Genomic DNA, 13,490 nt, shown 5'->3' with positions numbered 1-13,490 from the left:
TCTTATTCAACAAAAGCAAGAAAGTAAATAGAGGTATTTCCCAAGTTGCTATTCTTCCGATTAAAATTAGACAACTAGATAGAACACACACTGTGCTGTCTAAGTAAATGCCAAAACTTTGGGAGCGTACAAAGCAGGTTAAAATTTTGATGACGAGGAGAGGAACTAGAGGAAGAAAGAAATGTATGCTGAATTTAAATTAACCTTAAAACAGGTCACACATTGGGGGAAAATGAAGGACAAGAACTCCAAGTTAACAACATTGGTATAGAGGAGCAGAAGGTCAGAGGGAGACTATAGAGTCGGGGTGAGATCAGCACAACGTGGGTTTGGTTGAGGGAGAGAGGCCAGAATAAATTCATGTTTGAGGTGAAAGTTGCACAACACAATCAATTTGGGAGGCTGGAGGCTTGGACAAAAATTGGGTTGGAAGGTCAGGGTTGACACAGGGTTCTTTTTTTTTTTTTTTTACCCTGGCACAGGCGCTGCAGTGCTGATTCAGATTCCTGTAGGTTGAGTTGTTACCGGGGATGTCATTGGCTTTCCGTAACGACTCAACACTGCCCGGCTGACTGGCAATCACCTCCAACAGGAAGGAAGGTAGACAAATTGAAACAATCATTATTGCTTTCTATTTCATCTTTGTTGTAAAAACAAGAGGTTTCCTTTTTTTTTCCAAAGATATTAATTTGTGTTAAATTTATAATCGATTCTGGACACAGGCGTTCACATTTTGCAAGAAACAAGACTTGTCAGGGCTTCATTTAAATAATAAAAAGAACCTGCGCCATGCCAAAAATACAGTGATAAAATATGCAAACTTCAAATCCAAACAACAAACTCAAGCAGACGTTCTCAGCTTTTAATTAAAGAGGCACTGTGAGTCTGATAATACAGGACATTATCTGCAACTCTTAGTTAAGAGAGCTGCCTTTTGAAGACAAAGAAAGAATCCTCAAGGAGCCGGTTGAAGCTATTTCTGTAAAGACTATAAATGGCTGTTCAGATTATTTATTTTTTATCGTTTTGAAGGCTGTGTGGATATACAGTGCTTGCTATAGAGTGGCTGTCTGAAGTCTCAGGTGGTTTTTAAGCCAAACACAAGGATGGAAAGTTGCATTGATTAAGCCTCGGTCGGTCTAGGATTCGTCCGCTCCATCAGATTCCCAACGTCTCCTTTAGTACAACCGATTGGGTCATGCGTCAATACCTCTCAGATGGATAGTTAGTGACCTCAAACTCCTCAGTGGGAGTAATTGTGCAGCTGATGTGGACAGGGGAAGTCCTTTCCTCTACAGACCATCATTTTCTCTCTCCCGTATCGATGCTGGAGGGCAGACTGCCCAGTAAATCTGCTGGACTCTTCTGCATTTACAGGGAACTTTGCCATGAGTCTGGGAGGCAGCCCAGTCTCTGAGCTGTGTAATGGGATTTTCAAGATGTCCTGTCTGTTTGTCTTCAGGCAAACATCACTGTGTCTCTCACCTCTCTTTGGACGCTTTTATTTGTCCGCTTACAAGCTGTCGGCTTTAACAGTTGTTGCTCTGATGCAGTTTAGCAGGTGTATGTTTGGATACAAAAAAAAAGCCAAATTATTATTAAATTAAACTTTTTAAAAGGTTAGAGCTGTAAGTGATGGATTAAGTAATGTTAAGAAGCAATGTATTAATATGTTACAGATTAACAAACAGATATTAAGAACAAATTGTAAGTTTCCAGGCTGACATTGCTGCACATCCAGGCATCCATTTAAAAGAAACTTGTATTTACATTTGCTGACTTTATTGTGTAATAGAAAGAGCTTAATTGATGCTCCTCAAACGTTAAGAGTTTAACCGTAGGCTCAATAACTTACTGGGAAATGGTCATAAATAAAAGGTGTTGTCACTTTATATTAGCCATCATGTTTCCTGTTATATTAGTCGTGGTTGAAGCGGTACAATAATCCAGGAAATGTTGAGCTGTGAGTGTTCATATATTGGGTTTTGGTCAGGAAACACTGGTCAAACCTTACATTCATAATGTCTTCCTGAAGAATTACCAAGTTAAGTTAAAACAGCAAGTTATGCAAGAGGAGAAAACACAGTGTGCCAAGTTTAAGGATTGTTTCCATTACTCTGCATACAAATGGATCCAATATTGGTCTATTTATTAAGACTTACAAATCCAAATAGTTTCCTGAAACTTCTAAAACAGTGTCAAAGAAAAAGTTTTGGGAAATGTGCTTATTCTCTTTTACACCAAGACTCTTGTAAAAATGCTGTGTGGCTACTCCTGTCATATCTGTTCATAAAACATGAAACTACAGTCAGCAGCCAGTTAACTTAGCTTAGCGTAACGATTAGAAGCAGAGGGGCTCAAAAAATTGTGAGGTTGAGCAGAAGCTCCAGAAATTTACTGCTCCCAGCCAAAAAACTCGTCTGACATATATAACGCCGTATAGCCACAAAATGTCAGCTTGGACTCTTTTTTTTGTTTTGTTTTTGTATGAATTAAGCAAATGAGGTGTAGCCTGAATTGGTAAACTTGAGAGGTGATGATGGACAGATTTCTTTCTTCTTTTGGACAGAGCCGCGCCAGATGATTTCCCCTGTTTTCAGCCTTTATGCTACGTTAAGCTGACCAGCTGCCGGCTGTGACTTTATATTTCACAGACAAATGCAAGAAGACAAAATAAGCATATTTTCCAAAGTTTCTTTCTTTTTTTTTTCCTTTTAGGCATGCCTTATTAGAACACAGTACGGAGAAACAGTTTAAAGATGTACAAGTGCTAGAGCGGACCGCTGTCACACTGTCCAAACATATCAAAATAGTGGTCTGAGGGTGGATGCAGGGTGAGGGGCTGCTGGTGCCACGAGGCCGGTAGAAAGACTGTTTCTCTCAAATGTAGTGACAGAGGTAAAGGATCACCAGGCACCTCACAGGTCAGCGCTTGCCGTGGAAACGAGCTGAACTGAAATGAGCAGATCTTCCTCATGTAATATGACAGCCAGCTGTAGCGTGTTGATGTTGTCTGTTCCTGAATATACAGCATCCCAGAATAACAAGAGGCATAAGTCAATGTTATAGGGCCTGACAAGGACGTGTGTGTGTGTGTGTGTGTGTGTTTGTGTGTTTGTGTGTGTGTGTTCCTCGTGCTTACTTTCCATGTGTGGCAGTGTTTCATTGTGCTTGTTTCCTTTTGTGCGTGTGTTTGTCTGTGTGATTTACACTTACTATTCTCTGCTGCCGCTGCTTTTTCCTCAGCCTGATGAACTCCTTGTGTTGCCTCGAGACAAAGTTAACTGCTGCGTACTCCAGCAGGGCAGCGAACACAAACAGAAGGCACACTGCCATCCAAATGTCAATGGCCTTCACATAGGACACCTGGGAACAGACAAGGTCACAGAGTAATCAATAGCCAATCAATGAGGCTGATAGATAATTCGTGGGTTGTTCACAATCCACACATTCCTCAGCTGTGGCCTACAATGACACACATCTTGGTGATGACCTAGAATTGGAATGAGTCATTGGGATGTGGGCAGTTGACACATAGCCATGAGACAGGTCACAGCTAAGACTTGGGCAGCGCCCCGACCGTGTCATTTATGAGAGAAGATATGTCACAGCACATCAGCAACGCCCACTGAGCAGGCATTGTGTGGAAACTTCACTCAGTTGTGCAGCAGTTTGCTGACTGATACAGATACTGTACATACAGAGGAATTTGAAATAAACAAACCGGCAGCGGCATGCGTATCATATTCTCCCTAATTAGTCTCCATGCTTGTCCTGAATCAGGATCAGCTTCGTGCAAAATCGTCACGTCATACCTAAATACACCCCAATAGGTCGTCCATACTCAAACCATCCTTTAAATGTTTGTTTCATTGCCAGTATACCTTTTACAATGTCGTTTACAGACATTCAGCATCTGTCACTGTTTCACGGAGCCTTTGTGTTGGCCTCGTCAGGAAATATCAGGAACAAAAGGTAATGGTATTTCTAAATCATGTATCATTTTTGGGGGAATATGTCAAAGCAAAATGTCAGAATAGTCTACAAGTTTCAAACTCAGGCCAAGCTCCCGTTTATATTTTTTTTTATTTAGTCACTGACCTTTTTCTTGAGCTGATAGCATTATGTAATGCTATTTCCTCTAATACATACTTGCTTTTTGGAGAAGGAAGGGCATATGATTGGTTACAAAATAGGTTTTTTGTTTTCTGTGACTGATATTTTAGGTTCTGTGGCAGATAAATTACACTTTGTTTGTGCTTCATTGATTTTTCAAATGCCTTCATGTCTGGGTTCTGGCTGACTAGTTTACGTCTGATTACATCATGCATCAGCGGCCGCCATGACGTACAAACCATCACAATTAATGGTCACTAGCAGTGGTGAGGTCGTTACTCCAAAAAATAAAGTCGTACTTTACTAATGTAGTCACTGCAGAAAGTAATTCATCACACTAATGATTCATTTATTTTTGTCTAACTTTGCAACATCACCTGAGATGTTTCTGCTTTGCAACAAATCATGTTAAACCTTACATATGCTCACATAGCGGCACAAACCCCCCACTGATAAGGAGAACATAGACGAAACCTTTTCTCTTTCAGAGTAGTACCACAAAGTCAACAGCAACGTTTGTGAAAACCAGTACAAAGAGAACTTCACAGAGAAATGTCATAGCGAGACCCTTCCTCACATGTGTACATTTTGGTATGAAGCCATTTGGGTTACTCTGATAAGACAACTATCAAGACTTTTGTTCATCTGACCATCTGCGACAAGCACCGATTAACAAACCAGACAGATGTTTACAGCCAAAAGACAACCTCATATGACAACAGGAGATGTGTCCTACCTCCTATCAGAACTAATAATGGCTCAGAGTGTCAGTGCTGAGTCTCCACAGTCGTCTTTAGATCACAGGAGCTGTAGGGACCTGCAACTCACCTCCAGATCTTCTAAACACTGAGAGTTTTCTACCTGAATCAACTGCACATTTTAAACTAAAGACTAAGGAAACCAAACACCATTGGAGTAATGACTCAAAATCTGGACTCAGAAATCCAGGCCACTTTGTCATCCTGCACATTCAATATTGGACAAAACTCCTTGAAACGTGAGTGTGTGTGGCAAACACACAAACACACAAACCTCCAAGAGACACACAAACGCCCACTCTTTACAAGTTTCATCATATTCATTAATATATTACTCATCATTTGGACATTTGTATTCTCAATATTTAAAAAATTACACTTTAAAAAAAATGCATGCATATAAATAACAAAATTTATTTGCATGTTTAAACCATCTATTATTATTTCAGTAACCATATGAGATAAACATCATGTTTGATCTCATTTTCATCACCTGGGCACCAGGACCGCCGATCTTTTCTTCCTTGTAGTTATTTAGCAACCAGACATGGATATATAAGAAATTATCTTAAAGTTAGTTCTAGAAGTATTTGGCCTTTGACCTCTCATGGACTGTGTATCTAGTGGAAGGGGACTTGAACCTTAACACCACCCCTGGAAGTAAACACATCCATGATTGGTTAGATGCTGATCACAATTTTGCTCCAAAAAATTCCCAATAAAAGGTAGTCACTGGAATGCAACTTGGGTTACTCTTTGTTACCGGTAAAAGTAGGCTCTCCTTTGACAGTCTCGTTTAGGTGCCATCTCCTTTGCTACTGGGCAAAGGTACCAATCCTTGTATTAACTCAGCAGCTATTTCCAAGGCAATGCAAGCAACACGTTCTATCTGCTAAATGGGTGAAATTAGAATTTAAATTGGGTTCTAACGCGATTTTAAATAACTCACCGCTGCTTCCAGTGACCATCAACTCAATTCCATTTTATTTATAAATCGCCAATTCACAACAGCAGTCCTCACAGGGAACTTCACTTGTAAAGTTAAGGCCTTATGATGTTACAACATAGAGGGAAAAAAAACCCAAAATCCAAAGATTCCCTTTGAGCAAGCTCTTTGGCGGCAGTGGGAAGAAAAAACTCCCCTTTAACAGGAAGAAACCTCCGGCAAAACCAGGCTCAGGGAGGGTGGCCACCTGCCTCGACCAGTTGGGGTGAGGGATAAAGGGGAGAGAAAAAAGGATAGCGGAGAGAAAACAAACAACACATAAGAACACAAGAAACACAGCTAGTCACGCAGTTTTCTTACCTGTCGCATAGTTTCAAAGCCAAACTTAGTCCTGCATTCAATCACTCACATATTGTCTTTTAAAGGTGCAGTTAGCATGTTGTTGTCATTGTTGTGTTATTGTTAGTAGCATATTATCAGTCTTTTTTCGGCAACTGGAGGTCACTAAAATTAGAATATAACTTCCTACTATAAGACCAGTTCATATAAATGAATTTGATCAATTCCATTCACACTCAATTTGAAGTTTTTCCCAATAAGCTCTGGTGATGCTTTGATGAAAACATGCAATTTCAAGCTGTTGTTAATGCTACATAACTGTAGTGCGATTATTGAATTGAGGAACAGTGAAGCATTATATTACTGCTACATATAATGTGACGACAGTGACGTGTTACCCTGAAAAGTGTCAACCCCAACACTGGTCGCTCGGCTGCAGACTCACCTTGGGCAGTGAGGCTCTTGAACCAGAGCTCTGTGTGGTCATTGTCAGGACAGTGGTGATGCCCAGACCAACTCTGGCTGGTGCAGCATCCATGTTTATCCAGAAAGACACCCACGAGAGGATTACAATGAGGAGGGAGGGGATGTACATCTGGATCAAGTAGTAACCCATCTGACGCTCCAGGTGGAACTTCACCTCAATGCAGGTGAATTTACCTGCAGACACATGATGTTGACATTCAATTCAAGTCTGTTTTGCGTCAAAAGTTCTCTTTTTTTTTTATTTTAGAATAACTTTGTGTTTGTGTGTGGTGAGGTAAAATGCAAATGTAGGTAAAGGAAACAGATCAAGTGTGTCAAAGTACACTTTTGGTAAAAGCAGATTTCATGTAACCATAGTTTTGCAGCAGATTGAGGGTTAAGTACCCACAACAACTACTGCTGCATTTAACAAATGGTTGTCATTGAAGGGAAACTGTGGCTCAACCATTTGATGCCTCTGGAGAAATGACTGGCCGAAACACACAAAAACAATTTAGAATTCTACCATGAAGTCCTTTGATTCTCAACACTTTAAATAGAATTTATAATGCACCTGTGTTGTAGTATTTAGTGCAGTAGCCCAAATCCTTCTCTTCTTTTAGCACGAACTGGGGTAGAGTGAGATCATCAGCCACCTGAACAGGGTTCTCTGACAGCCACTCGAAGATCAAGTCATTCATGGTGTAACCAACTGTGAAAAGAGCACAAAGACGATAGAAAATTTTTTTATACAAAGAAGGAAACGGTGAGAAATGTGCCTTTCTTACTTTAACTTTGTGAACTGTACACTGTAAAAAAGAAAATTTAAAATCTGTAAAAAATATATATATATATGCAAAAAATATGTCAGCAAGGGTGCCAGAAAAAAATGTGCATGATTGTATGATTGAAAAGGATAAAAACTTAATATCTGTAAAACAATTATATTTTTTGCCATGTTTTACTTTTTAAACATTTAACTAATTATTTTCTTATGTGATTTAGTTAATATCTAGAATTTAATGAAATGGGGAACATCTGTAAAATAAATATTGTCGATTTTTAAATCCCATAATACACATCATTTTTATTTCAAACGTACATGACATCTGTCAAATGACGTTTTTGGGGAGCTAATTTAAATTGAGTAAAAGTAGTGTAATTTTATAAAGCATTGTCAATGGTTAATTTACAGGTAAAATTGACAGATTTTACAGGTTATCTGTAATTTAACAAAACAGGAAACGTCTGTAAAATAACAGTAAACTGTTCAAAAAATTACAGTTAAACTCTAATATATATATATATTTACAGTGTAATATTACATAATGTTTGAAATCATTGTATGGTGATGCATCTTACTATTGTCAGGCCTGCATTTGGTGCTTTTCAAAATGACATGAAGTAGATAAAGCAGGAAATGTGATACACCATTGTTCATTATTTTGCCCATTCAATATCTGACATAAAATATTTAAAATGTGTTCAGTTTTCATCAACCCAAGTCAAATCACCATCACCACTGTAGTGCAGAACTACGACAAGACTATATTTACACAGCCTAATTTTCACCAATATAAGAACAATGCTGTCACAACATCTGAGAAGTAGCTGTCAAAACAAGGCTGCATATTTGCAGAATGCATCATTCAACATATTTGCCAGTGCTCTGTATTTACAAATAAACTAACAGTCTGTTTATTTAAAAAAAAAACAAAAAAAACTGATAAAATCAAGTAACCAGCTTCGGTAGCTGATAAATATTCTCCTCACTATTGTCATTCCCCCTCCTCTTCCTCCTCCTTAACCTCATTTTTCACTGGGATCTTGTTACCACAGTATAAAATCTGTGCATGGGAAAACATTAGAATCCTTGGCAAAGGAGGCTTTGGAGAGGTAGTGGAAATAAAACTTGGAAGACTGTGGTGATGTAATGTTCCTCTGCCCATCTGTCCAGCTACCAGCTACCCTCTGCCATCCTGTTTGTCACAGTAAAGGTCACACCCAGCACAGCTACACTGGTGTTGCCATGGTTGTTTGAAGGTTACCAAATACGGGAGGACACGAGGAGCATATCTGCAGAAAACAGTGGGAGATATTGTATGTGTTCACACACACACTGAGCTGATTAGTGCATTCATGCCAATGCAGTTATGTACAAACTGAACCATAATAGAATATATAGATGTCATAGCCTATTTTCACAGTTGAATATAAAGCTTAGTGAAGCACTTGGATGAGATAAGTCGGGAGGAGCTAGTTAATATGTTGCCTACATGCTTGAAACACAAATGAATACATGTGTTGATTTGCATGATGTCAAGGCTTGTGCTCCTTCTCACAGCTGCCTGATTATAGGTGTATTAAAAATGCATGCTGCACGCGACAACAATGTGGAGTTGCATATCTGAATAATACTGACGTCTGCTGGGACCCTTTAGGGCCTGAGTTACAAAGACATTAATTATTCAAGATACTGTACCCAACCTCGTAAAACCAGTCTGAAAAACACCACCGCTAAAACACACGTATCTTGTTCATGAGAAGAATTCACTGTCATTCACACATCCTGCTGCAACAACCGAGGGGAATGCCAATACGTTCCGAAGATAATGAAATGGTCGTCTTCTGCAGCTTGGCGTCACAACATAACTGACACAGTGTTCAAGGTGCAATAAAAATGAAATTCATGAGCCAGAATGTCTGGAATATCTCAGCAAGGTAGAGCGATGGCTATTAGTCACATGCCATCACCCTTTTCATGTTGAAAAGTCGTTCTCCTAATGAAAGCTACTATCTCAGCGCAGCTACTGTTATGCTTTGGTGTCTTAGTCTTGCTTTTTCACTTAGCGTGTAAGTTCCAAAGTAGAATTGAGGTTCCTGGACACTAATGGCTCAAGGCGAAGCAAAGTGGTATAAGCTGCATATATGGGGCTTTGATGTTTAAGAATAAGGCAGAATCCTATAGTTGGCTCTATTTATACATCTATATAAGCCTGTGGCATGAAAGGCCAGAAAAGAAGATTGGCCTTGGCTCTCTCAAACCCCAAAGATAGCTCCTTTTTTTCTTTTTAAAATCAGCCTCCCGTCTTACTCTTTTTCGTGTTTAACAGATGGTGTTGCCACAGCTCCAGTAGTGGTGGTAAAACCTATAATGTCCTCTTAACATTAGGCTCTAGCCAAGGTGATCACACCCTTGGGTGGTGTACCAACACTTGTCAACACAAGGCCAAGTATCCTCACTAGGCCTGTAATCAGAAATGATTACATCTCCTCTAATGGCAGTGTGATGCGATACGGTTATCCAAACACAAGAAACGCACATACACACTGCCGCTTCAGGCACACATCTGTTTACCTGAGTCTCTCTCACTCTGCCAGAGGGCACAATGGCTTTATATTTTTGTTTTTAGTCTATTGGATTTCGTAATCTGTCCCTGTGTTAATTTGCAGCAATAAATCATGCTACTTGGTGCGCAAAGCGGGGACTAGTTTGAAAAAAACCCCAATACCTATTGTTCCTGTTCACTCAGATAAGGATGTAGGTAGTGATACAAGCATTAGGCTTGACTTATTTATTTGAAAGAAATGCTGCTGAAAAGATGACTTTATGGTACGAGGGCTCCGTCTCTTTCACCCGTAGCTAGACTTAAATTCTTTTGTTCCTATGGTGAGAAATTGGGTCACCTCTAGGCACAGGGGTGGGTCACATATAATAAAAGGGACACAAAATTAAAGTTTTATTATTTATATCCTGGAAATTGGTTCCATGAGGGCAGATGCTATCTCTGCTAAAGGCAAGGAAAGACTGAAGGAGGAGAATATTATTTCTACCTCATGTTTTATCAGCGCAACAACATTTTAAAAGGTTTCAAATGTCTTTTGTGCGTTTCCTCGACTGTTTACTTTTGATAAATGAGCAGAAACACTTTTGTTAAAACCCCATGGCCCTTAGTTACTGTTAGACCTGTCAAGCTTTTCATCCCGTGACCTTTACGCTGTTCAAGGTAGCAGATCTAAAATCTTTGTAATCTCTGAAACAACGGTTGCTCACTTTTTACGTAGGGGTACAAGCAAGCTGGTTTCCAATCTCTAGCAACTGGCCGCCAGTTTTGCTGGCTAAAATGACAGTAGCAATATTGTGCAAGGTATTGTGAAACAACATTTCTCTGGAACAAAAGACAACCAGCATCCTCACCAGCTGATGATCCATGTCGCTGCTTAGTTTACATACTTGGCAAAGCAGAGGTTTGTGCTTAGCTTTGAGACAGGCTGTTTTCTCTTTTTAACATTAGATGAGAAAAGCCTTTTAGGAATGAGAGTGAACTAGTGTTTGGTAAATTTAATGTAATCTCATAGAAGGTTGCCTGGTGTTGCTGAAGTGGAAAATTCCCCAAATCTAATAAAGAGACAGAGCTGCTATGATACAGCAGCATCCATTACCAGCTACTACACGGAGTCATACTGAACAGTAGATGGGCTTGTTATGGGGCATTTTTCACATAACATGTCACTTCACAAAATAATGCGGCATAAAATTCCTCCGGCTTCAGTTTGTTACTGTCATGGATACATTAAGGGGAATGCCAGATTGCAAGATGCTGCCTAACTTGGATGTTCCGCTCACTTGTGCACTTTTAGGCCCATCTGCTTGTTGAGATGTGAAGCGTCGACCTGATATGTTTCGGGGTCCAAGGCTCTCATCATTTTATACATAACGCAGCTGTGTGTTGTTTGGATAGATGTGAATCCAGAAAAAAAAAATCAGTTGTCTTTGTAGGCTTCCTGGTAATGCTCACACATTCAACAACAGGGATGCCTTTTTCCTCACTCAGATTAATAAGGCTGCCATATGATGGCACGTTTCTGGACACTTGCAGATGTACCTCACCATTTCACCCTAACATGCTCTGCTTTTACAGCTTTCTAATAATACGTATGTAGCAAGCCGGTGGATGGCAGATACTTACATGTTAACTATCCTAAACTCAAAAACTTAGCAACTGTGCATATTTAGTTTTTCATTTTTGTTTACATCCACCATTAAAGCAGTCCTGCATGGTTTTTTTTTGGTTTGTTTGTTTGTTTGGCTTTTTTTTTTAGAAATACCTCAGCCAGGGCATGGTAAGTCATCTTTGGATGCCAACTAGCTGGCGAGAGGACTGCTAACCGCTAACTTATTTCAGCCTCATAAATCCTTCTTTTCATGAATGCCTGCATTAGACCCTTGATTATTCCACCTGAACAGCTACACTTATCTTCATTTTTATCCCTCAGTGGAGCCTCATTAAAGATAGACGCGATCATGGAAGGGTTCAAAGGTTCCGTTTCCATTTGGGGCCTGGAAATCGTCATTAGGCCACACTGGACATCAGACTTAAACTGATAAAGTATGTACATTAGCCTCACATTAGGGTGAAAAAAAAAACTTCATAGACTATGGTTTGTTACTGTTGCCTAGTTATGCCCAGACAATTGTTCGGGGGAAATGCTTTGACTCCATGATACATGGATGACTTATTAGCTTGATTGTTTAAACCACCTTCCCAGTATCAGTAATAAATGACCACAAACAGTCTAGATAGCCTCAAACAAACTTACAGTTATGATGGAGTTCATGCCTCTTGGAATACAACCAGGATGGACACTTGACAAGCAAGGCAAAAGGTAGAAAACAGGAAACCAAAGGGAGATAAAAAGAGAAAAGTGAGACAAAAGGAAGAGGAAGAAATGAAAACTCACAGCTTTCAAGCTGCATGGTACAGGTCTGAATGTCCATTGGGAAATTCTTCAAGTCCATAGGGCAGGACAGGGTAAGAGTCAGCCTGAGATAGAAAAACAGATTGGAAGAGAGAATAGAAGCCAAAAGGGGGATGTCAAAAGGCACGAAAGGGCTCAAGGAAACGGCACCAAACATAAGGAGGAATGATAGGATCACAGATAAAAAGAACAGAGAAATAAATCAGTGTCAAGTTGCTTTGTTTTGCATGATATAATACAAGAGTCTGTATGAAAGCGTTCAATCCAGTAAAATTGGATAAATGTAAAAGCAACAGATTGGAAAGCATCTTCAGTTACTCTGCTGTTTGATGACTCCACGCGCCGCAGTAATAGCAAAGTAATTGGTGGAGGCATCCTTACTTTTATTTGTTGTGGTGTTGATGCATTAAGCCTTCAAGAATTCTTAGAGAAGAGAGAGAGAGGGGAGCTATTTGGGAGTCTGTCTGGAGGAAAGCAGCGTAATTACCTGCTGTAATGCATTGCCCAGAGGCGAGACAAGAGCCGCCAGCAGTATACACACAGGCACCCATTTGCTACTGTGTTATGATGACACAATATTTTATTCACCAGCTCAAGAACAAACTACAAATACTCCAGTGACTGACTGTTCTAACATTGCCTAAATTGTATCATGTGCTTCAAGTGCAGAGGGGGTTGATCCATAATTGCCAAAGGTAGTTAGTAAGCAAATCTAGAAGATGCAGTAAATCAGTTAAATGAGGAGGCGATTATCTGTGTTTGCAGTATTGTGACTGTGAGTAGACTTGTGTTGCACGTCTCTCGTTCTTGCCAAAGACGTTGCCACTTGTATTAAATCAAGCATATTAAAAAATAAAACTTAAATATTGTGAATATTGTCATGTATCGAAAAATATTGAAGCTCTATTACAATAAACAGATTTGTGAAGACATTAAAACTGCTTGGGGGATATCACACAAGAGATGGTGTTCATAAAGGGACACATTTTGTGGTTTCACAGACAAAATTACTCCTTTGTACAAAAAACAATTTGTTGCAGTTGCTTTCATGCCTGAAATAAGCAAAGGCTCGGTTGTAAGAATACATTTTGTACACCTTTTTAGTC

General features: G+C 39.6%; 1 protein-coding gene across 1 annotated transcript in view; it reads right to left on the bottom strand.

Moving 5' to 3' along the window:
- glra4a (glycine receptor, alpha 4a) overlaps positions 1-13,490 on the bottom strand; it is a 55,251-nt gene that overhangs the window by 3,429 nt on the left and 38,332 nt on the right. Inside the window, exons 5-8 of the mRNA XM_008276150.1 lie at positions 12,367-12,449; positions 7,199-7,336; positions 6,605-6,819; positions 3,217-3,366 (exon numbers count right to left, since the gene is read on the bottom strand). Coding sequence (XP_008274372.1) covers positions 3,217-3,366; positions 6,605-6,819; positions 7,199-7,336; positions 12,367-12,449 — 586 coding nt within the window. The remainder of the gene's footprint in view (positions 1-3,216; positions 3,367-6,604; positions 6,820-7,198; positions 7,337-12,366; positions 12,450-13,490) is intronic.

Source organism: Stegastes partitus, unplaced genomic scaffold (genome assembly GCF_000690725.1).
Source record: "Stegastes partitus isolate 25-593 unplaced genomic scaffold, Stegastes_partitus-1.0.2 Scaffold2, whole genome shotgun sequence".
NCBI classification, from domain to species: domain Eukaryota; kingdom Metazoa; phylum Chordata; class Actinopteri; family Pomacentridae; genus Stegastes; species Stegastes partitus.
This window is presented reverse-complemented; position numbering and strand designations above follow the sequence as displayed.